The sequence below is a fragment of the Clupea harengus genome, chromosome 22, assembly GCF_900700415.2.
Source record: "Clupea harengus chromosome 22, Ch_v2.0.2, whole genome shotgun sequence".
NCBI lineage: Eukaryota > Metazoa > Chordata > Actinopteri > Clupeiformes > Clupeidae > Clupea > Clupea harengus.
Window position 1 is genome coordinate 9,454,811 of NC_045173.1, and position 24,850 is coordinate 9,479,660.

A 24,850-nucleotide genomic window follows, 5' to 3' on the forward strand; every position below is an offset into this window, starting at 1 on the left:
TTTAGCATGCCTTTTAGTGCTGCTTTAAAACACTACTGCTAGAAGACTTGACCATTTTGACGGCAGGGAAATGATACCAATCCTTTGACTTCCATGTAGTTTGATGTATTTCTCTGGCCTCTAAAGGAGCGTGTGTGTGTGTGTGTGTGTGTGTAGCTGGTTCATCTCAGCCTGAGCTTGAATGAATGTGTGGGCTGCCTCAGGGCTCTGGTGAGCAGAGCTCTGCCAAGGTGGACAGGGCGAGCGTGTACCAGATGAAAAATGCTACAACAAGAGCTTGGAACAAAAGAATCTGTATTTCAGGACAATTGCAGTTCATGACGGTGGACCAGTGACAGTAGATGGAAACAATACAGTGCAGATGGTCAGCAGTCTGACTCCACTTTTTAGAAAGCACTGCATAGTTCACATTAATGTTGTGGATAAAATGGTCTACATATATATTTACTGTGCTGTACAGGAGCTGGTCATAGTTTAATGAAAACAATCGACATATTGTGGTTTTATATTTATTTCCTCTGGGTTAGATATGAGACTTACAAATGAACTCAAGAACATATTTTAAACACTGAGAATGTGGATTGTAGCGGAGGCTTGGTGTAGTATATTTTGTAAGGGCACGTCTTCAGAATCGCAGAGGGTAGTCAGTGTCGTCTTCTTCAGAGGGCCTTTTACTCAGATGTCATTAGACGTCTTAGAGCATCTTCCTCTTCTCAAACTCCTGCATGGAGAGGGAGCAGAGAAAGGGATCAGTAACATTCAGAACAGCCACCACAGACAGGTTACATACAAGTCTGCCGAGTTGAAAATGCTACTGTTCTAAACTAGTTTAACCCCCCGCTCCCCCTTTTTTCTTGTTGTTGTTGTTGTTGAAATACTCTAATCGTTAAACTATTTTCAGTTATCAGTAGCTGTTTGGGCAGTAACTCAACTCCCATCAGGTCACATGCTGCTCAGAAAGCACATGTGCTAGTTCACCAGCACTAACCAAAGTAGTCATGATATTCTGCCATAATTTGGTCGTACAGGGTTGCTATATACATCATCTCACACAATAGCAACTGCCACAACTATTCACACTGTGAGTGGATAATGGGCTCAGCGGAGACAGTACTGCTATTAGTGTGTTGGAGATTTTCCTAACGCAACCTTTCAAATGGTTCCAGTCAAACAGGTGCAAACTAAATCCCTCCATCTTGTCTCGCACTACCACAAGAACCGAAGACATACAAGGAAAACAAGGATGCGTTCATAACTTCTATGCAAGTGAGCATAAAATTGCTTGGAACTCACGTGACATTTAAACATATCGCAAACAGTTCTTCAGAACTGCATGAGGTTGGAAGAGTGGTAATGGCAGCCAGCCATTTGCACAATCAATTCACAAAATCTAAGAGCTGCAATCAAATGTGTGGTAAGGAGTGAAAAAATAAACACAAGAAAAATCCCCACATTTGAATACAGCATAATTAATTCTTTCCCTGAAAATACACAATCACAGCAAATGCCATGCATCAAGGCACAGGGAAGAGGCACAAACTGAGGAGCAGCCATTTCTGCAGCTCTATTGCTGATTCTGGGGTGCCACCTAGTGGGCATGATTAGAACTACTTCACTGATGCAGAGGCAGAACTCAACCACAATTCTAAAGATGTTTGATATGTCTGAATCGGTGTTCCGAAAGCACTTGAGATGCCCCTCAGTACCACAAAGCAAATGAGGCCTACCGTGTGCCCATTTTCAGTTTTCTGTTCCCTGCGTGTGTGGGCTTATGCAAGTCTGCGTGTTAGGATAAGGATGTATGCTTCTCTGTGCCCAAGTCTGGAACTATAAATTCTTAAACCTCTTTTGGAGGTAGCATCCGAGATCAGTGGTAGGCAGTATGAACACATGTATAGTCAGGACCTAACCGTGTGTACACCACTACTGTCCATTGGCAACCAAGAGTGAGGATGAGCCATGAGAAGAAATGACACTGTGAGAACCAGCAAAAACCAATAAGACCCAATCTAAATTGGCCTTTTCAGACAGCTGTACTCGTGCATGTTTTTGCACGCTCACACATTACGGCGGGCTGATTCAATCGGCCAGTGAGATTAACAGAGATGTATGAACACAATGGACTGCAAAATTAACCAGCAGGAAGAGCGTTTTTCATCATTACTGGCAATGATTACGAGGGGGGGGGGGGGGAAGCTGCGTGGTGGACGGGGAGAGGGGGCGCTTGCTCCTGCCTGTAATGAACGCAGTGATGAATGGGCGTAATGCGCCCTTTCAATTTTTATACATCTCGTTAAGAAACCCTCGGCCTACGACGACACACAGAGCACCTCCATCTAGTGTCTTCATTCATACCTGCTGGCATTCCTGCTTACTGAAAAACTCTGTTCATTACTAGGGCTCTTGTCTTATTATAGTATTGTTACTATAATTACTACTACTACTACTATTCAGGGTTCTTGCACCATTTCAAAAGTAAAATGTAATGCTTTTTAAGACCTTTTTAAGACCTCAACAAATATAATTTAAGACCCAAAAATGTCACAATTTCTTTAGAATACTCAATTTATTGCCTCCTACAATGGAAATCAAAACTTAAAGTTTTCAATTTGTTATCAACTATGTGAAATGTGTAAACTCTGCAAAAATACTTTTTCATGAGACCTTTTTTTGAAATTAGGAGACAGTATAATAACTGACAATAACCCTTCCAACAGTGTTTGGCCAATATAGATGTAAACAATCAAAGCTCACAGTTGGCATTTTCATTTGTTTTGTTCCTTTGTGATGCAGAACACAGCCAACATAACATACATATGTTTGGATTACACTAAACACAATGCATTGCATGAAGGAATCATATCGAATAATGAAAATAATAACTGTTTGAAAACATTAATGTTATCACATGACTCTTCATGAGAGAAACCAATGAATAGAGAGGTCCATTGTTTTGTAACATCCCAAATTCATCATCAGTAGTCCAGAATCGCAAATGAAGGTCCATTTGTTTGCTCTTTGTCGTTTTATTCATACTTTTGTCAAACATGACAACATATGGTTTCTCACTAACGCTGCACGATAGCTCCTTCTTGATGAATGAAGCGATGCCATATTTGGCGACATATGCCGGTTTTTTTTCACCACAGGTGAATGACTTTGCAAGCTGCGAATCGGGGAACATGGCAGCAAAGACGCCACGTATGTCATCGTTAGATTTAAATGAATTGTGCCTCGTCACAGTATGGAGAACCCACAGTACCTCTGCCTTTTGGGTGTCTGGCGCTGAAATGAAACTTGTTACAGCCGACTGAGAGGTGGCGTCTGAACTTGTATCGTCGTTAGTAGGGATGGGTATCGTTTGGGTTTTTTCCGATACCGGTGCTAAACCGATACTTTTAAAACGATACCGGTGCATAAACGGTGCCTGAACCGATACTTTTTTTAAAAGCACAAAGCGACGATTGACGACATTGAAGAAAGGCTTTTTTTATTGCCAAGGCAATTTTTTTTCTTCAAATTGAACAATATATTAACTGTTTAAAGTATATTATAAATATAAATACATACAAAACACTTGGCTTCCAACTACAGCTTCAAACTTTTTAACTTCAAACTATGAACATTATATTAACTGTAAACAACAGTTTATAGTATACTTAAATAAATATAAATAAATACAAAAAACAGCTTCAAACTTCTTTTGCAAAAATAGTATTATTGGAGTCAAAAATGTATTATTTTGTTTGCATTTATTTCATGAAATTTCACCATTTTATGATTTGTTTATACCTATCTTTTCTATCTTGTTTATAGTTAATCTTGTTACTTGAACACACTGAGTACGAGAAAATGTGTACTGCCCCTTTAGAGACTACCTTTAGCTGTCATCTGCGTTTATTTTTCAGTCTTCGGTTGCTGATCTGCCGTTGACTCTTGCCTTCTCTCCCCTCTTTTCACGCAATTGTTTTGTTGCATTTGCTGCACGTCGCGATGTTTTAATCTTTTTGTGCGAAATACAGTGGCACTTTTGACCGTTTACCTTTCGGTATTTTCTCTGTTAAAAGGTTGATTGGCTAGTTCTGTTTGTGCTTGCTCTGTGAAATGCTGCCTGCTCTTCACTGTCATAAGACTGTTGCTATGAAAACACCAATGAGCGTGAGCGACACAGGAAAACTTTTCCATTGGGAGCTGGGGCAGTTTTACATGTGCCCCACGGAATCTGCCTAGCGACCGTGTTCAATTGGCTCAGGCACCGAAATGAAGCATCGAAATCTGCGTTGCACTTCCCCATCTTCTTTGCATTTTGAACCTCACATCGACAACCGCGTAATGGCGACACGCAGCCTGACGTCAGCGTCTGTAGCCGACCTACCGTAAACAGCTATTAAATTGCGGAGACTCAATTCACACAATACTAAATTAATCAACTATTAGATGTTTTACGATGCGCCACTGTGCTTTCTCATCGTCATTAAGTGCACCGGCAAAAAAATTAATACCTACAGCAACTTTACGTGAAATTTAAGACAATTTAAGACCTTAATTACCTGAATTTTAATTTAAGACATTTTAAGACTTTTTAAGGACCCGCGGGAACCCTGCTATTGTTATTTCAGACACAATCTTCCATATTTCAGCCCAAGGAAGAAAGGAAGGAAGGATTAGCGAGAAAAAACAGGTGTTCCTGGGAAAGGGATGAGGGTTCTGGGTTTGACAAAGATCTAGATCTCTCACTTCTTTGCCATGTTAGCTACATGGCAGAGAAGTGAGAGCCAGTGCTAACTCTGTGGGAATGGGTGTCTGGCTCTGAGACAAGGGGAACAGGAGGAGAGGGGGAGAGAGATGGCGGAAATGAGTGTGTGTGTGTGTGTGTGTGTGTGTGTGTGTGTGTGTGTGTGGGGCCGGTGGGAGTACAGGATGAAATTAAGAGAATTGCAAGACGGCGCTGTCGTACCTTAAAAATGGTGCTTCCCAGCTGAGCGGGTGACATGCTCACCACCACTCCGGCGGCCTGCAGCGCTGCGATCTTCTCTTTGGCTCCACCCTTGCCCCCCGCGATGATGGCTCCGGCATGACCCATCCTCCTGCCAGGCGGCGCGGTGAGCCCAGCAATGAAAGACACCACCGGCTTGGCCTTAGGACCCTGTGGCATGAGACAGGAAAAGGTGCGTGAATGAGAGAGAAAAAGTCAGACATAAAAGGCACTGGGTCGAACGAGGTCACCCAGTTAATTGTATACTTCACACCTCCATGAAAAAAGGTGGGAACTCAGAAGAAACAACTGAAGCCAATTACAAAGGGGTGCATAGACACCAGAAAGATAACACTGTCTAGTGTGCTTGTAATTAATTTATTTGATTATATATCAAGTGTGTGTGTGTAATTATATATATATATATATATATATATATATATATATATATATATATATATATATATATATATATATATATATATATATATATATTAGTGCTGTCAGTTTAACGCGTTATTAACGGCGTTAACGCAAACCCATTTTAACGCCGTTAATTTTTTTATCGCGAGATTAACGCGAATTTTTTTATATATTTTTTTTTTTTTTTTTAGATAAACATTCTTTTTGGCCTCGCAAACTGTGTAGTAGGCGAACGTTACGGTTTGAGTGAATGGTGAGCGCGATACCGCGAAATGGATGATAAAAAGCTTCTGAATGGAAAGTTTACTTTTAAAAGTTGTGTTGTGCAAAAGAAGCGAGCTTCACTGTTGTCTGAAAATGTCAACAGGCAGCTGGCTGAAAGCAAAGAAGTAGTAGGCTTACCTTTTATTGGTAACCTAACTGTTACGGTTCAATGTTTCTGAAATAAGAGGCCTGACTGCTATGTTCCCAGCAAACTTGAAAAAAAGAAAATATTAAGCCATGGTTTAACTGCTCTATAGGCTGAGTCCTTGTTTACCTGAAATGTGCACTTTATAATTTTATTTTGTACCGCCCTGTTTGGCAATATTGGTTTTCAATAAAATAAAACATTTGCATAAAGCAAGCCAATCAACTTTTCCATGTTGATAAGGGCATTCAAATAAAAATAAAAAGATGGAAAAAAATAAATAAACGAAGGGACATTTAGAATAGATAAAAATTTGCGATTAATCGCGATTCATTTTGAGTTAACTATGACATAAATGCGATTAATCGCGATTAAATATTTGAATCGTTTGACAGCACTAATATATATATATATATTATATATATATTACACATCACACACACACACCTCTGAATGGAGTGGGAGGGAACTGATGGTAGCTCAGGACAGTGTTTTAATACAATCTCACTGGAGTGGCGGTAATTAGTCATGTCTGAGGTGATTAGGTGCCTGGGTGTTTCTACAGCACATTGATGGATGGAAGTGTGGATCCTGTTTTGTGTGAAAGCCAATATTTCATCCCTAGGAATATCATCAACATAATCAGACACAGCGTGAGGTGCAGTTTGGTCCAGGCTTTCACACAAGAGGCTGAGACAGGAGGGGCCTGCAGGACTTCATTTCAGTTGATTAATGCTCACCGCAATTTTTTTTTTAATTATATAAATATATAGTAAAAAAAACAACGCACAAGAGAGACAGAATGAGCATCAACTTTCCGAGAAGTCATCTTTTCAAACAAGCTTTGCAAAAAAAAAACACGGGACGACGCCTGCACCTGGATCATTTTACCACTTAAACCCTTTTCTCTGAGGGGACACAACGTGGTGGGAGCCAGCGCCGTATTCCAGCTTACTGGCGCTTTGATGAATGAACCGCCCCACTGCGAAGCCAACGCTTAAATCTACCTAAACAGGTCGGAGCATAATTAGGCAATTAATTTTCATTCCCCACAGAGGTTCACCCCTCGTACATAAAAGGAGTTAAATTAGCTTTATAATTCCTTTCTTTGTTCTTATTGTCAGTGGCGGGGCTGTGTGACTTTAATTCCGAACACGGAGCAGGCGGCTGTGCCCACACCTTTACCCAGCGGAGTACAGGACTGGAGGGGGTGTGAGGGGGCGGCGGGCGGAGCGGAGCGTTAATCTTGTACGATTAAGAGACCAACCGGTGAGACAATTACAAGCCCCTGGCTGCAGATCTGTGCAGCATCAGAGCTTCACTCCTTTTCTTCTTAGTTTGTTCTTTCTTGTCCCCCCCCCCCCCCCCCCCTTCCTGAATTACGCAACCCCCGAAATAAGAAAAATCACTGCACTCGACAGCATGGCATGGGACTTAAGCTAAATGAATTAAAAGGGTTTAATGCAACGACTGTGGAGCACCTGAGAGAGAGTGTCGAGAGCAGGGGGCAGACACGTTCAACCCGGAGGATTAAATGGGGACCCACAGTGTTTTCATGCCGGTTTAGGCAGCAAGCCCTTCACCTTGCTCATTATGCTGCAAACACGCAGTGGAAGGTCTGAGTGTGCAGCGCAACATTAAGTGTGGAGCGCGATCGACTGGGCCTGAGAAAGAACAAGTGAACCTGTGAACGCTAAGAGCTGAGGGGATTAGAGTAGGGGTGGTAAGCAGGTCACAGCAAATGGTTCACATGGTGGCTGACTCACTGTCGGGGAGAGAGAGAGAGAGAGAGAGAGAGAGAGAGAGAGAGAGAGAGAGAGAGAGGGGTGAGGTGGGGCAGGGAAGAATGCTGACCGTTGCGAAAGATCACACATTACAGACAAATCTGACCTCTGAACTCACTTAACGCCGCCTGTGATATTCACTCAAGTCCTCACCAGCCAGGGTGCTTGTTGACCTTGTCAGCAATTAGCATGTTTACTTCGCTCATTAGCATGGTTAGCTCCAAAGTGCCTTATGACCTGCCTCTTACTCCTCCTGCAAGGAGCACTTAACCCTGCCCGTCACTAGATCCTCTCTGTCCGACCCCTTTGCCTCTGCACGTCAATACTGCTGTGGACAAGAAAATGTAACTGGCCAGAGATAAATCTTTCTAAGCAAAATTCAATACATGTAATGTGGCATGACCATTCATTGATCCAGTCTCGCCTCATATTGCTACGGAAAAACACTCTAAAAACCCTCCGCGGGGAACGGTTTCATTATCTTAACGAGAGGTGTCTGCCATAATGTGCTGACGGAACAGTCTGGGATTTAAAAATGTCGCCAATCAGACCCCAACAAGTCAATCTCATCTTGCCAGACTGGGGCTAATAATTCATCCTGAAAAACAGGTTCTCTGATGACTTTCACACACTGTGCCCAAAACTCTGAAACCATCATCAATTTCTCTTCACCTCCGCCATGTTAATGAGGGTGTGTATGTAATGACAAGTAATTGAGGTGACATCACCCATTAAGCAAATTGTCCTGAGAACAGACTCTCTTGACACCCCTGAGCCCCACACACTCAACAGCAGTGGAACCCCACCAAAAGTGAAGAGAAGACTGCAGTTCAGTAATGCTGCCCAGGCTGTTGGAAGCGCATAGACTTTAAGGTCACCTGTGCAAATTAAGATATGGTTGAGTGGAAATGTTGAATGGAAACGCTTAAAATCAGGCAGTGGTTGTCTTTACCAGCTTGAGCATGGGAGCCAGGTGCTCTAGTCACAAAGCTACAAGACCCTGTCGCTAGCCTGGTCGCTAGTGCATGTCAGACACATTGAGAGGTTTACACCGAAAAGACCAACGAGTAGACGTCCGCTACACAGGCACATTTTTTTTTTTAAGTACAAACTGTATCCTTCATGGAGGCCAACTAATTGTGCCATGCATTTGTTTTGCCAAATACGTGTGCAGTGTAATGCAGTAAAGAGTTTTGAACTAATCTGGAGCATTCTAAGGAAAGCAATCTAGAGTCTAGACCTAAAAAATGTTTGGGGTAAGAGCTCGTTTTAAATATGTAAAAGCATCTAAATGCAGACCTGCATTAACTAAAGACACCTCTAAAAGCAGAACTACAGACACTGCTCAATGTTAAATCCGGTGTTCTGCAACAGTAACAAAGTCTCAATGCAGCTATATATTTCAGAAAAAGGAAGAAATAGTGCAAGACATTTCACTTTAAGAAAGGCACTGTTTCTGGCTGGCGTGTCACACCTGATAATGCAAACAGAAAACTCACATACCTCTCCAACTCCCTCTCTCAAACCACAAAGTCTCACTACACACTTTAACATGATCTCAACAGCTGACAACACAGGTTAGCTTCAGAGATGAGCCTGAAAGCCAATCAGAATTTCAGCATTCAGTGACCATCCAGAATTATGGAACCCGGAAGAAGCCGCTGTGAGCTACATTTTTTCTAGCTGCTATAATTTGTGCACATTTTCCTTGATTGTACCCCCGAGGTAATAAAGCGTGGTCTGGAAAAAGTGTCACTTGCAAACAAAAAGAGTTAAATTGAGCTCTCGAAGTGTGTGTTGTGTGCTCCCGTGTTGTCATTTTGCTACATTTCCATTCATATTGAAGTCAATTACATACCCTAAATCACGATTGTGTAGTGAACGCTGTTAAATTGCTGCATGACGCAGGTTGGGGGCACACCTGTGGCTTATTGAATTCAAACCGGCTCTATGTTTACTTGCTGGTGGGGTGAGAAGGACAGGATAACAAGGGCAGAGAGCGGGAAAGGAACAAGCGCCTTGGAACTGTGGATTAATCACGGTCGGATTCTGTTCTGTGGAAAACTGAGAACCTGATCCCAATTTTTGAGCGAGTCAGTGTGTTGCATGCTACTTTGGCCTGGATATTTACAGGATTAGCCACACTGAGTATGCTATTTTGGCCTGGACATTTCAAGCATCAGCCAGACTGGGTAAATTAGGTTAATAGCCAGTCCCTTCCCTTCCCATAGAGCAGGCAAAGAGGAGTAGATTAGGTCGAGATAGCCCCTGGCTGGGGTTGATAGCCAGTCCCTTCCCATAAAGCAGCCAGAGGAGTAGACTAGGTGGGTTTAGCCTGGGTGTGCGTGTTTAGCATGTGGGTGTTTAGCATGTGGGTTGGTCGTACTGCGGGCTACTAGGTTCATGCTGACATGTGCAACATTCTTCACATAGTTCTTAAACGTATAGCATTGCCGATATTTGATTGTAGGTCATCCACAAACCAAAGTACATACCTAATCACTCCATGGCTTACTAATGTTATGACAATATTGTGCACACCATTTAAGATCTTGGTGCATTTAATAAATTGTGAGCATGTTGAAGTAGATCGAGCTCACAAAAGGTACCATAAGGTGTGCGCAATATACTTGAACATGCCCACGAAGAAAGAAAAGAAACACACTTAAAATGTGTGCCCTCTTGGGCTCTGTACAGCATAACACAAGGCATTCTTACACTTCCCAGATTAAAAGATGCCCATCAACCCTTTTAAACTGATGACCCAGGCTAGGAACGTAAAGCACAGTTTTAATGCAGGTCTCTGACCTGTATGGCCCAGTGTGGTTAACCCCATTTACACAGACGGTAAGCCAATGTTTTTGTCAAGTGAACAGGCCAGTGAAATACTGACTATTCTTTACTACAAATTCCAGATATAATTATTTTTTCCCCCCGCCTGCTGTTGAGAAAATGAGCTCACTATTTCTCCTTCTTCTGCTGCTGTCAGCGCTTGAAAGGTCCGCTTTCACCTGTTAGATCTGAATCAACCCACGCCACTAGCACAGCACAAATTAAATCACGGAGACCCTGTTTATGAACCTACAAGGGTGGTCAAGAACCAATCAACAACCACCCCCCCCCCCCCCCCCATACCCTGTCTGTTCCAAATACCAAACACTGCAATCCTGCAAGTCCACGCATCATACATTTCAAGAAGCAGTGCTGGATATTCAAAGAAAGTGTTAACATACAGGAAAAAGGGCTGCTGATACTTCAGTACACCCCCTGAGAACTGGCAGTCAGCACAGAATAATAAGAGATGTTACTTCTCTTGATCATCTAAATCTTTTAATATTTCCTGCGGTTCTCATGGAGCACTCCAGAACTTCCCGCCCAGCCAAATATGGCTCTCCCTCCATGCAGCCTGCTAGCCCCGCGGAGCACCACTTGACCCTGCCGCTGCTGAGGCCCTGCGCTAGCAGAGGCTGATGCATTGTGACGGCCTGCCTCTGTTCAGAGGTCAGAAAAGGCCAGGGATGAAAGAGGAAGACCTGAGGGAGTCTTACAGACTGGGTAAAAATGATGGGAAAACAAAACAAAAACACACAGAAGGGCCAGTGAAACCAAATCACCAGATTAGTTTTGATTATAGATGAGGCTAGAGCCTTCTGAGGAGACTGAATGCAAGCAATCTGTTGAGACTGTGAACCATCAGCACATAGATCTGGAGAGGTGTGAATTAGCATTGCCATCTCAATGGCAGTTGTTCACATATCTCATTTAGATCAGAAAAGAAAGCAGGTATTTTCAGCTACGCTAGACTGCTGCTGTTAATCAAGATATTAATATGTTGTGGGCACAAAAAAATAAACAAACAAACAAAGCAACACAAAAAAATATATTTAGAATGATTCAATCTGATCAGGTCTACACATGCATTAAATTGTTTTAACGCACCACATCAAGCCGGTAAGTAGCAAATAATCCACCACATTATGGCATAAGAGAAGTTATGCTCTAACACAGGGCTGGGAGAGACTCTTAGAGAGTTATGCTCTAAGACCACGTCCACACTTAACCTGGATTGCCTGAATCCGGAATTTCTTTTTGGATCCGGTACTTTTTTTTTTATCGCGTCCACAAGGAGTCGTGTCAAGAAAAATCAGTGTCCACGCGGTAACGCTGGAGCGGAGCAGAGTGGTTGAAAACGCTGTAAAGACGTCATGGAGCATGAGCATAAAGTGACAGAAGACAGAAGTTGAGATCCAACTAGCAATCTTTCGATTGCTGTAAGACTCTCTTCCACCTGAAATCACTGTTACCACAGCATTCAAACAGGACTAGTTAGAATCGCGCACTTCGCCATTACCCTCGTTTGTGTTAAGTTACTGTTTTGAAACTTCAGTCTATTATTAAAAGTCTTTTCACGTCAGATTTGCTCATTGCTGACACTTTTAAAAACCGGTTTTGAACAATGGTCAGATGCAAATAGATTAAGCAGTGATAGATTAAAGTGTGGCTTGTTAATGTCATCCCTTTCCTAACAACATAAATTTAGTTTATGTTGTTGGTGTTATGAAGTGATGCAGCAGGGTTAATAAGGGTTCAGGCTGAGGTTGCGAGGCGGGGCGTGGGGCGTTCACGAGGGGCAGTGACGTCATCGGGTTAGAAAATGTGCGGATCGGGCGCCCACAGGAACACGGATCCGCTGGCGGGTTGAAATGTATCCACTCTGGAGACCAGATTCAAAAAGTTCCTGATTCAGGGACCCAACCCGCTGGGTTTGTGTGGACGGAAGGCAGATCCGACCACATTTTTTTCCGGATTCAGGCAATCCAGGTTCCGTTAGATAGCTGGCTCAGACACCTCGCAAATCCCCTCAGACATATTTTTCAGTTACAATAACGGGGTTTTTACATTGCACAGTGTCTTTTTCTCTGTAACTTTAAAAAAATCTAAGCAAAAAAAAAGTCAAACAAACCACTTTTATGTACAAATACGACCATCTACAGAGTTTGGTCCGCAATCTTTTTTTTTTTTCAGCGTCGCAATTCGCTTGTCTGGTTTTCGGAAAAAAACTTTGCACCCCCTACTCTTCTGCCGGTTGTTACGACCCTGGCGGGTCTTGGCCCCGCCCCATGATAGTTGCATGCTTGTTCTGTCTCTGTTTCCTTAGCGGGTAATGGGAAGCAGGTGTACCCCAGGTGTGACCCATGATTGGTTGGGCTACAAAAGCCCTGATCAAATGGCAGTCGGGAGAGCGTTGGGTTGGTCGTTGGATTTGGATAGAGATTGGATTTGGATTGTCGTTGGTTTTGGAGTGTCGTTGGTTTTGGATTATCGTCGTCGTTTGCTTATATTACCATTTACCTGACTTTACATTACATCTTTTGTTTCTCTTCACAACACTGATCTTCACCACACGTTTGCTATAATTATTAGATAACTATATAAACTTGTAAATCATTAATAAATATTATTATTATTATTATTATTATTATCCTAAATTCTGCGTGGCCCCTTCTTGTTTCGGGCCTTGAGCTGGCTCGTAACACGTGGGGGCTCGTCCGAGATTTTTTCCGGGAATCTGGTAAGACAACTTTTTCATCCACTCATTGGGGAATAGTGGTGGGGAAGCTGTATTGATTGTATAGATCGGGATATTGGCCTTTGATACTGACGGGCACAAAACTGCCGGTGCAGCAGCAAGGGGATTGCAAATTGGGGGAGACGCACGCGGAAATTTGTAAGGTTAAGCTTTTGTTGTTTTCGGGGGGTTGCCGTGGAGGAGGGAAGTCACTTTTGGAAGTGATTGCAGCCGTTTGCTCTCGCTGCAACAGAGACACGCTGTGCAGGCTGGGGAAAATTGGGTACAGGTGTAGTGGTAACTGGGTGGTGATAGTAGGTGAGTACCTACTGAGCAAACGCAAACCCCTGCGCAGGTTAAGAGCGCTTACCGCTGTTTGTTGTTTTGGCCGTGCTTATAAGAGTTTTTTGTTTTTCGTGGGTGTGTCGGACGCGCTGGAGTTGGTTAGCAGCTCAATTGCAGGTGGACACACTGAAGATTATAGGTTGGAAATAGCGAGGACTGTGTTTTGGAGATAGATGCGGGGAAGCTCTAGTCGGTTGGATTTTTGTAAGTGGGTGGTGATACACCTCTGCCAGGAGTGCACGTGATTCTGGGTAACGTTGTAGCTGGGCACCGGGTATGGTCAAGCGGGTCAGCACCACTGGTGGGATCAACTAAGCCAATAGAGGCCACTAAACAAGATGACGGGGTCACAGAGGTTCTGGATAGTTTCACGGAGTGTGTGGTGACACGGGCGAAAAGTAGCGAAAAAACAGTTAAGTCTCTGGGAATCGGAATGGGTCTAACAGATTTCAGCGTGTTTTCCCTCTTCTTTGGAATAATCTTGTTTATCGAGAGAGCCCTCCTTGCCATAGTAAATATACTATTTATTACAGGGTTATCATTTGTCGTCTGCCTGGAACGCACCGTCAGATTCTCCTGTCAAAGGAATAAAGGAAGAGCCTCCAGTTTCTTCGTGGGGTGTGTATGTGGTGTGTTGATGGGGTGGCCCATTATTGGCGTGCTCTTCGAAACCTACAGCTTCTTTTTGTTATACAGGGGGTATACACCTCATAAAGAAAAGGTTCATTTTGCATGGACTAATGTGTTGTCCCGCGCTCCGGATGTGGGGATAAGTTGTGATAAGTGGCGTGCCTGCTTAATTAATTTCGCGCCTCTCCTATCTCTTCCCCTGTCCCTCTTAGACTGCTTTTCCAGGGCCTGGAATTGCTGAGGGGCAATAGGGGGTGTGACTGGTGAGCTGGATGAATGTTGAGCGTGTGAGTGAATAGGTGAATTGGATAGCGCAGAATCCCATTAAGTGGGCTTCTGTCTTAAGGGGGGGGATGTTATGACCCTGGCGGGTCTTGGCCCCGCCCCATGATAGTTGCATGCCTGTTCTGTCTCTGTTTCGTTAGCAGGTAATGGGAAGCAGGTGTACCCCAGGTGTGACCCATGATTGGTTGGGCTACAAAAGCCCTGATCAAATGGCAGTCGGGAGAGCGTTGGGTTGGTCGTTGGATTTGGATAGAGATTGGATTTGGATTGTCGTTGGTTTTGGAGTGTCGTTGGTTTTGGATTATCGTCGTCGTTTGCTTATATTACCATTTACCTGACTTTACATTACATCTTTTGTTTCTCTTCACAACACTGATCTTCACCACATGTTTGCTATAATTATTAGATAACTATATAAACTTGTAAATCATTAATAAATATATTATTATTATTATTATCCTAAATTCTGCGTGGCCTCCCCTTCTTGTTTCGGGCCTTGAGCTGGCTGGGAGGGACTCCTACAGAGTTATGCTCTAACACTGGGCTGGGAGAGACTTACAGAGTTATGCTTTTTCAGGTACTCAGCGGCCTTCTCCTCTGCATTCCCACCAATCTCTCCAATCAGGATGATCCCCTCAGTCTTTGGGTCGTTCAAGAACACCTCCAAGCAGTCAATGAAGTCTGTGCCGTTGAAAGGATCGCCTCCGATTCCTGACATCAGAGAGAGAGAGAGAGAGGTTGGTCAGTCAGACAAGACACTGTATGCTACCTTCATACCATCCACCTTCCTTGTGTAATGCATAAACACATCACGCTACACCAGACTAACTTAAACAACATGCTTCCATACCAATACAGAGAGACTGCCCCAGTCCGACTTGCGTAGTCTGATGCACGGCTTCATATGTGAGGGTGCCAGACCTGGAGACAATGCCTGCAGAGGACAAAAAACATCAACCTTTGCACATTGACAGAAACATACACTCATGCAACAAGGATACATTAGGCAGTACTATATTTCCCTACGATGAGACACAAAAAGCTGACACATAAGGAGATTTCTGCAAACCATGCCCTGCTGTTTTTCATCAGTTGCTGTCGCTTTTCATGCATAAAATCAGTGCTGCTCTAAACGCCCAGTTGCCTCGCCTTTCCTCAAAGGACATCAAAGCATTTGTATTCCTATCTGAGTGCTTTGTCCATGGCTCGCCCCTCCCCACGGGGGATATCTTATCAAACAGTAGCCAGAGCACTCAAGCAGAAAAGTGCCACTCTCTCCCTGATGCTGAGTCACACATTCAAGCTGGTGTAAAATGGTAACATTCATTCATGGCAGCAATCATTTGTTTGTTGGTTCTTTGAAGGGTTGGAATGAATAAAGCCAAAGAATCCTCACATATTCTTGCCACTGCAAGCCTATTACCTACATTCATCTCCAAAAGATCACAGTCACTATCAAACGCGCACCCCTGTTCCTCAAAGTTAAATGAGTCAACAGTTCAAGTATGCCATCAAGATAGATGTCAGAAACATGTCAGAGCTCGGACCCTTTATTCAAAAACTGCCAGAACAAACAAGTAATGTTGCTTACCAATCCTTCCTTTCTTGTGAATGTGGCCTGGCATGATTCCAATCTTGCATTCTCCAGGCTGTCAAGGTGAAGGGACAGGAACAGAAAGGACATGGAAATTACTTGTGAAGAAACGTATTGTGAACGCAACACATATTTAAACCCCTCTGTTAGCGTGAGGCATGAATGGTGTGTGTGTTGAGTACATTTTTTTTAAATGTTTCAGTATCAGTAACTTGTAACTGATTTACTGAAAACTGCAATATTGCACGTCGCAAAACCTGGACGATTTTGCCCCAGTAACCAGATTAGCACCGTGTGAACCTAAAGCCAGAGACACATCAAACCGACATCAAAGAACTAGCGTCAACGAAGGCTGACTGTTGCGTCGCCTCACGTTTCCAGTGTCTGGGCCAAGAGGTTGACAAACATCAAAGAACTAACGGCGATCAAGGCTTAGTGTTGCATCGCCAAACAGTCACACTTCATTCAGTCACAGCACACCTTAAAGACGACAGCCAATGGCCAACTAGCATGTATTTTCTGCAATATTTATTCACAGCTGTATTTCAGTGTAAAGGCGAGTTATTTCACTCCTTGGATACACCTTTTTTGCATTTGCATTCACAAACGGGAACATCATGAACAGTAAACTGACACAGCACTTATTTGTTTTTGAGATATGATTTTGTTCTGTATCATGTCTTGTTAACCAGTCATGTTCTTCTAAAGTGTACTTTTTAACAAGGACATTACATTGAAAACCATGTAAACTACAAATAAAATGTTTACAAACAACAAATTTCTTTGTCCGAGGGATATAATACGATACAACATTTCTTCACCGCACTCGTTGAATTGCCTAGAGAATCAGTGTGATCTTTCTCACCGACGGGCTCCGTCGGCTACTCAACATGCTCAAACGCCCGAAAAGCCACCGACAGGGGTCTGACTAGTGCCAATGGAGCGGCAGTGTTTCCCCTACCGTTATATTAGGGGGGCGCCCCGCCCCCCCAACGGCACCCCCCGCCCCCCCTGGAAGGTCAAGTTCATTTTGTTCAATTTTATTTTCTATAAAGCGCCAGATCACAACGGAAGTAATTTAAGGTTACCTTTCCTATAGAACAGGTCTATAGCTTGTTCTTTTATTAAACAAAATAAATAGCCTTATGTTATTTATCTTATTTACACGACGGCATGTAATTTCTGTCTCTACATGGTCGCGCGTTTACAATTCTCTGCTCTCTGTATCGCGCATGGCAGAGTTCCGCCGCGATGCGCACAAACACACAGACACGTGCGCGCACACACAGGTGAGCACGCTCCCACCAGCGGACAGAATTGGGCTTAAGAACCAGTGCACAGCTACGGACACTTTTAAGCTTTAAAAAACTAATATCCAGGCGTTCATGAATCCGGCAGAGCTCTTTTCCTCGGTAGGGTCGACAATGAGGCAGTGTTAATTTCGTTGACGAAAACTATGACGAAAAATATTCGTTAACGACCTTTTTCCCGTGACTAAAACGAGACTAAGACGTGACGAAAACGGATCTTTAAAAATAAAAACTATGACTAAATCTATTTTAACTCTCGTTGACGAGACGAGACGAAAATGTTGGTGGTTGACTAAGTCAGAATTGTTTTTTTTTTTATAAACTTGTATGCACATCATTGGTTGTCCTGTATCTATCCCTCCTCCACTCCCTGAGATGCCCAGACAGACATGCAAGTGACGCCCTAACAAACGTCATGATGGCTGAAGTACAGGCACTCGGTAGGCTACTGGAAGAAAAATAAGAATAGATATCTGGACAGTCTTTAATTATAACTTGACAGAAAATAAAACACAATGCACCGCAATAACCGGCGAGAAACCTTGTGGCTTCAAAATAGGTGGGAAGAACACAACAAGAGGCACCTAAAAGCGCACAATACAACCCTGCAATTTATGCCAAGGTAAATTAGCTAGTAACTGTCAATGATAATTAGCTAATGTTAACTAGTTATTAGAAAATATTAGCCAACGTTAAGTTAACTTCAAAGGGGCAGTCGAGTGTATAGGTTGTGTCAGCTTGGATAACTAGCTAGTCATTTTCGATTGAAACCTCCCATTTGGCTTGGCAAATGAGTTCCAAAACGTTTAGCTAGCTAACGTTAGCTAACTATGAGGTAGCATAGCTAAGTTATACTAGCTATCGATAACTAGCTAGTAAACGCATTGCAGAATGGACTATAGGACAGGCCACGCATGACATTAATCAAGAAAAAATAAATGAATATGTGATTTGTTTACATATCCTTGTCTATTTATGCGATTGTTATCATCATTGGCACTACTTTCAACTCTCAAACTATCCGTCTAGCTAAATACTGTATGTTGGTTATCAGATTGCACAGCAATTCATATGGAGGATATGTGGTTGATTTAGCTCCAAGGCCAGGTAGGCATAGTAGTTGTATTGTGTTATCACATCATTTGAATCTTCAAAATCTAGACTTGATATTCTCTTATATTTTAATAATAATACTGTTAATTAAGTATTGCCTTAAAATTATTATTTACATTGAATTCATTGGAATTCAGCTGTAGGCATATACTAGGAGATCTGTATCTTAGAGACTAATTGCATCCACAGTTTAAGTACTGCAAGCTTGACTATTATGCAGTTGTAGACACTACACAAGGGGTCCCCGGGCCTGAGAAGGGAAGGAAAGGAGTTTAATGTGGCTATAAGATGGACTTTTAAATGTGACTAAAACTAGACTAAAATGTAATGAGACTTCGTCGACTAAAACTAGACTAAAATGTTCTGAGTTTTCGTCGACGAAAACTAGACTAAAACTAAGGAGGATAAAAATGACTAAAAGTGACTAAAACTAATATGCATTTTTGTCTAAAGACTAAGACTAAGACTAAATCGAAAATAGCTGCCAAAATTAAAACTGCAATGAGGCCCAATGAGAATGGCTACAACAGACGTGGAAACAGAACGTACGTACAGAATGTCCGCACCGAAAATTCAGAAATAGATCTGGCTTCCATTTTTTATCTTTTTCCGCGAGTTGTGCGTGGCCCTTTTTACATAGAGTCTGCTAATAAATCTATGAAATGTAACGAAAATTATTTATTTTGCTGTGAATAATGAAGGAAGCAATAAATCCGATTATTTGCCAAACCCTCAAGAGCTGTTGCCATGGAGATTTAACGTTACTTTCTGTTTGAAGACAAGGTAGCAGCTAGTGTTGAAGAATGGATGACTTGAAATTGGACGACTTGAAATTAATATATGAAATTGAACATCAACACCTATACGGATAAAATAAATAAACAAGGATAGCAAAACAGATTGATAAGCAATGAGAACGGCAGAAACACAGGCAGGACGTCAGATGACGAGACAGATCATAGTGACACAGGCTGTTTTTCTTTTTTTTTCGTCATATGAAGGCTGAGACATTCATAACATCTTATTCAGTCGTACTGGTCCTTTTGTAATGCCAACATGTGCACTTCGTTGTGGATAAGTAAAGCCTATTTTGCTACATTTTTGTAGTCCTGGTAATCTTTTGTTTGGCATATTGGTGAGGTTATTAAGAGGACCATTTCTCAATCGTTTTGTTCTTGATGAATTAATGTTTGTTTAATAATCAATTATTTTTCAACAAATAACTCAATTATAATTACAAAGAGGACAATTCATAACTTTTTATCGCAACTTTCACTTGTTTCGCCAATTTCATTGCAACAAAAACCTAAAAATAAAAACTTTCATCGCAATCGAATTTTAGGCCGCAAATATCTTAAAAAATGTTCTTCCAGAAGCCCAGAAAGATACACCACTGCAGCGACAAAAGCTGCACACTTTGTGGATAATTGTCATAAAAAGACATGTTCCGATGTTTAGTTGTTATATTGACTGCTGTCATTAAAAGAAACACATGAACACCATGATTCCTTTAAGCGTTAAACCCCCCCCCCCCCTAAAAGCTGTAAACCTAGGGGAAACACTGAGCGGGACACACTGCGAAGACTAGGGCCCCAGACGCTCACCGACAGTCTGACATTGGCCAACGGTGGAGTGCAGTGGTGCAGTGCTTACGTTGATGACCCCGGGGCAGTTGGGGCCGATGAGGCGGGTGGTGCTCTGGCGCAGCAGCCTGTGTTTCACCTTCACCATGTCCTGCTGTGGGATCCCCTCTGTGATGCACACGACCAGAGGCATCCCAGCATCGATCGCCTCGATGATGGCGGCCCCCGCATAGGGCGGAGGGACGTAGATCACCGTTGCATGGGCTCCAGTGGCTTCCCTTGCCTGACAGATACGAGACAGAGGGGAAAAGATGGAGACAAAGAAAGGGGTCAATTAACTTGTATATCAGTGAACAATCCATTTATCACATTAGAAATAATATAATGTACTGTATAACTTTTACATGCACAAATATAAGGTATATATATCCAGCCTTTCTATGAACACATTTCAAATGACATCTGAAACTTCCATTTTCATTTAAAATGAATCTCTATCAAAAAAGGTACCGAATCCCCTTATGGTTGATTTGGTTAAAAATCAAGTTCAATGAAGTTTGAAACCCAGGCGTGCAAATATCACATGCATGACTTAATTTATAAATAAATAATAATTTGTGACGGCAACATATTTCAATAAGTAAACACAGCCACCCCTTCAAACAAATCAACTTAAAATGATATGCAAATTTAAATTGTGTGTGCGTCATACAATCAAAAATTACAAGACAAAATTACAATCAGACAAGTTCTAATCTATGGACTTTGTGAGCTCAAAGCTCATTGAAAGACAGGGGCTCAGCTGTCCAGCAAACCCCTTACCCCAAATAGCAGTCTGTCAGAGACTTTTCTTGTGTGACCTTTAACGTGAGACAGGCAGGACAGCTGCCTGATAATAGACTCTCAGAAGTAGCCTACATGAAAGGAGAAGGGCAAGGAGGCCGAGCGAGCCCTTACCTCCTTCACAGAGTTGAAGACAGGCTGGCCCAGGTGGGTCTTGCCCCCCTTGCCTGGGGATACTCCTCCCACTAACTGTGATCCATAGTCTATGGCCTGCTGGCTGTGGAAGGTGCCCTAGACAAACAGAGGACAGCAAGAGACAGCCAGAAAGAGAGAGAAAGACAGAGCCAGTGAGAGATAGTGACAGAAAGAAAGAAAGAAAGAAAACAATGATCTGGTGAGTGTGGCTATGAAAGGAATAATTGAGCATACATTAGCAAGAGAGAAAAGGAAAAGTGGGAATGATTTTGGGAGTAATGTCATAAAGAAGACACTCACACAAACACATACACATACACATCTGAAAACATGACAATTTCCTCATTCTGCTTGGAAAAACACACACTGCAGGTGCACAATATATTGGTGGTCATGATGACATTATTTATGTATAACTTTAGTGTCAATCCTCTGATTATTAAAACAACCATCACAACTACATGCTTATTGGTTTTTCAAGATGTTCTGTATCATGTCTTGTTAACCAGTCATGTTCTTGTAGTGTGTACTTTTCATCATGGACGTTAAATTGCATGTCAATTATGAACAAAATGTTTACAAACTTGCCGATGGCCAACCGCCTACATAATACTGTTGTGTATATGTTTGTGGGACGTTGGCATTGTGCCAGTTTACTGTACTCAAACCAGGACTTGAGCATTAGTAGGTGTGGGGTTATAAATTACAAAAAACATCACACTTTCACATAGTGAACTTTCCTACCAGGCAAAGGACACATTCTATTCAATTAGGCCTGATAAAGCCTGAAAGTCAATGTTTAACCCACTTCGTCGTTTGTTCTTAATTGACTACGTTAGAGTTTTGAAACGCCGCTGATAACCAGGAGGGGTCAATGAACAACATGTCACAACAACAATTAAAAGCCAGGGCAAGAGAGACGCCAATCATCCAGCACATTTCTACTCAATTTTCTCTAGTGAACTTTCCCATGAACACTTTCTCCTCACAACACATCTGCAAAGCACTCTGCTAACTAAGCTTTTCTCCTCACACCACAAACATTTTATATTAGGACACTGAAGTTTAAGGATGCGTTCCTTCACAAGCCAGTGAGAAAAGTAATTTGGTGTCAGTGACACTTTCATTGTTGCTTATTCCTTAACAATGTGTTTTCTTTAGTGATCCAAGTACTCCTTTGTTGAGATGACACTGGTATTAAATGTCTCTTAGATGGCGATTAGCTCAAGGTCAATAGGGTCAGTGCTAGGCACTGCACAGGCCATTTGCCAAATGATATGACTGTGAAACATGACAATTGGTGCATTAGCAGATGTAGCCAATGATGAGCATGCTCTAACAGCTTCAACACAGTACATTTAGCTACAAGGCCAGGACTAAACGTAAATGGAAAAATACATACCTGCTTCCCAGTGAAGCCTTGGCAAATGACCTTGGTGTTTTGGTCAATGTACAGATGCTTCCTGGAAGCAGTATAACAGTGCCTGACTCCTGTTTGCTGCCCTGTGAACAGAAGCAGAAGTAAATGTTAGAAATGGAATTAAAGACCAGAAGAGTTACTGCCCTTGCATTTACAGAGCGCAAAGAAACGAGACTGCCCCAAGGTCATAAGAGAGATGTTTAGTCTTAGCCAACTGCGCATCAATAAGGTATTCATTGTGTGCAATAAATGGAAAATTGTTGTTTTAAGCAAATAAAAGGTCATTAGAAATGCCTTAGGAGTTCATTCAAGTGTGGTAGAGTAGAGAGTGACAATCATTAGTTTCTCCTGCACACAGGTCTGATAAAGCACTACTCCCAAAATGGAGATCACAGCTACTTGTCAATTAAGCAACAGTTCAAAATACAGGTCAGTGTTGCATGTGCACGGACTCTGGCCACCAAAGAGATTTCTTGCCATGAAGGGCTTAGTTACTCTTTATACATACTAGTCTACTTCTGGAACAACTTGGAATGACACTATCAGTGTCTGTTGAAGTTCTGCCCTGGAGTAAACAGAACAAATCTGAGTGAACATTTAGAGCTCTACTTTTCACATTTCTTAATAAAACTACTATTTAGATGTCAAATTTACAAACTACCAAAGCAAAATCACACAATTTATTTTCCAAACTTTGCTTGAGCACGTCCGGTGTAATGTTATTCTCTTGGAGAGAGGGCACAAAAGTATGACAACAAATGACAGTCAGTTTGCAATAGTGCAGTAAGTTAGAACGAGGTTGTGAGCGCCTCATGACGGAGAGCTTTTCAGTGGGGAAATGAAACAGAGAAGAAATGTCAACTGAAGTAACTGACAACATTCTTGTTTCCTAATGCCTTTCAAATACATTGGGCAAAAATAACATCTGTGAGCAAAATGATTGTGCAATTGTGTATATTTCCTACACTTGTCACAAGTCACAATTGACAAAGAATAAAAGACCAAATAACAAGAACAAAAGACAGGGTAAATGAGCAAAAGCTCAAACGAACATATAAAGTAAAAGTAGTAAGAATTAAGAGCAAAGTAATAAAAGTAGCAAAAAGAGAAGGGATGAGAAAAATAAGCAGGTACATGAAACCATAGATATGGAGAACAGAACAGAATAAGAAAAATAAGCAGGTACACTACAATAGTCCAGTGTGGGAAAGAAAAGCATGGACTGAATAACGTTGATGTCGCTGAGTTAGTTTACGTTCCCTACCTATGGAAGTTCATAATTGATGTGACAAGATATGTCAATTACCCATTATGTCAGCCACATAACTTGCCAACATCTCGAAAATTGTACCGATGAATCTGACATGACAAATAAATGTCACTAACATACACAATGTATAATGTTATATCGCTAGCTGACTACATGATTGTCAATGTTGCTAGTGTTTCTACTAGCTCGCCATTCGTAGTTAACGACCCAACTAAATGTTCAATGCACTAACCAACCACAAAACAACATTCAATATTGGAATTAGTGGTTAAAACATATCCAACATGACAGCGATCTGAAGCGAGTGGTTCAAAGTTCAATTATTTGTGGCCTCTAAATAGACAGGTCAGCTCGAAGTAGCTTGCTAACCAGGCTAAAACCAATGAAGGCTACTTGCTGGCAAGTTAGCTATCCAGCTAGCTGGAGCAGCTGTAAGCTATGTCTTTCTACGAAACAAGCCAATACAAACGCCTTACAAATTGTTGTTAACACCAAATAACTGATCAAAGCGGTATAACCCAACTGAATTATTTACGAAATGTAATAAACTTACAGAGCAGCCTGGCAAACAACCTGCTGTGAGACATCTTCGGTCATTCGCCAATGACATAGGACGAAGATGGACCTAACCGTCAAAAGAATGGCTGACTTCCAACATGCCTGTTTTTATACAGCATACATTTGGATGCTTGTCTTATAGAAATATTTCACCTCATTATTAGTATGTACAATTAATGTGTACATTCACCATTATAAAATAATTAAACGCGACACAAAACCGATTTAAGCACTGGCCACATATGACCCACGGCATGCTGGTAATTGTAGGCTTACCTTGTACACATTTTTGTAGTCATTCATTCCTATGCACGAGGAGAGAATCGTCAGTAGCCTATTTCTTGATGCCTTACGAACTTAGTTATACAAAGTTAACTTAAGTAAACACATTGATTACCAACGGATCTGATAGCCGCAATCTGCTGCATAGAATACATAGTTTCAAAATTCACAGATAAATGTCTCACAGTTCACAAATGTATTTCCTAATTCACATGTAAATGTAGTGCCATTTTCAATCATTCCTGCATTTATTTGTGAATTGTTCAAACTTCCTGACACAGCTTGATTCACACATTATTATCCCCCCCCCCCCAAAGGACAT

At 42.0% G+C, this 24,850-nt stretch overlaps 1 protein-coding gene across 1 annotated transcript; it reads right to left on the reverse strand.

Moving 5' to 3' along the window:
* Window positions 1-277: 277 nt before the first annotated feature.
* Window positions 278-24,386, reverse strand: suclg1 (succinate-CoA ligase GDP/ADP-forming subunit alph). Its single transcript, XM_012837043.3, has 9 exons — window positions 24,242-24,386; window positions 22,401-22,501; window positions 20,978-21,094; window positions 20,091-20,303; window positions 16,012-16,069; window positions 15,271-15,354; window positions 14,980-15,131; window positions 4,958-5,146; window positions 278-721 (listed from the first exon to the last, which is right to left on the reverse strand). The coding sequence occupies exons 1-9, from the start codon at window positions 24,273-24,275 to the stop codon at window positions 695-697; spliced, it is 975 nt and encodes a 324-aa protein (XP_012692497.1). The 5' UTR covers window positions 24,276-24,386; the 3' UTR covers window positions 278-694.
* Window positions 24,387-24,850: the final 464 nt, after the last annotated feature.

Coding starts and splice junctions, on each gene's coding strand:
- suclg1 (XM_012837043.3), bottom strand. CDS start 24,275: ATGTCTCACAGCAGGTTGTTTGCCAGGCTGCTCT. Junction 21,095..22,400: donor AAGGCTTCACTGGGAAGCAG/GTATGTATTTTT, acceptor CTGTTTGTCTAG/GGCACCTTCCACAGCCAGCA. Junction 15,355..16,011: donor TCACAAGAAAGGAAGGATTG/GTAAGCAACATT, acceptor TGTCCTCTGCAG/GCATTGTCTCCAGGTCTGGC.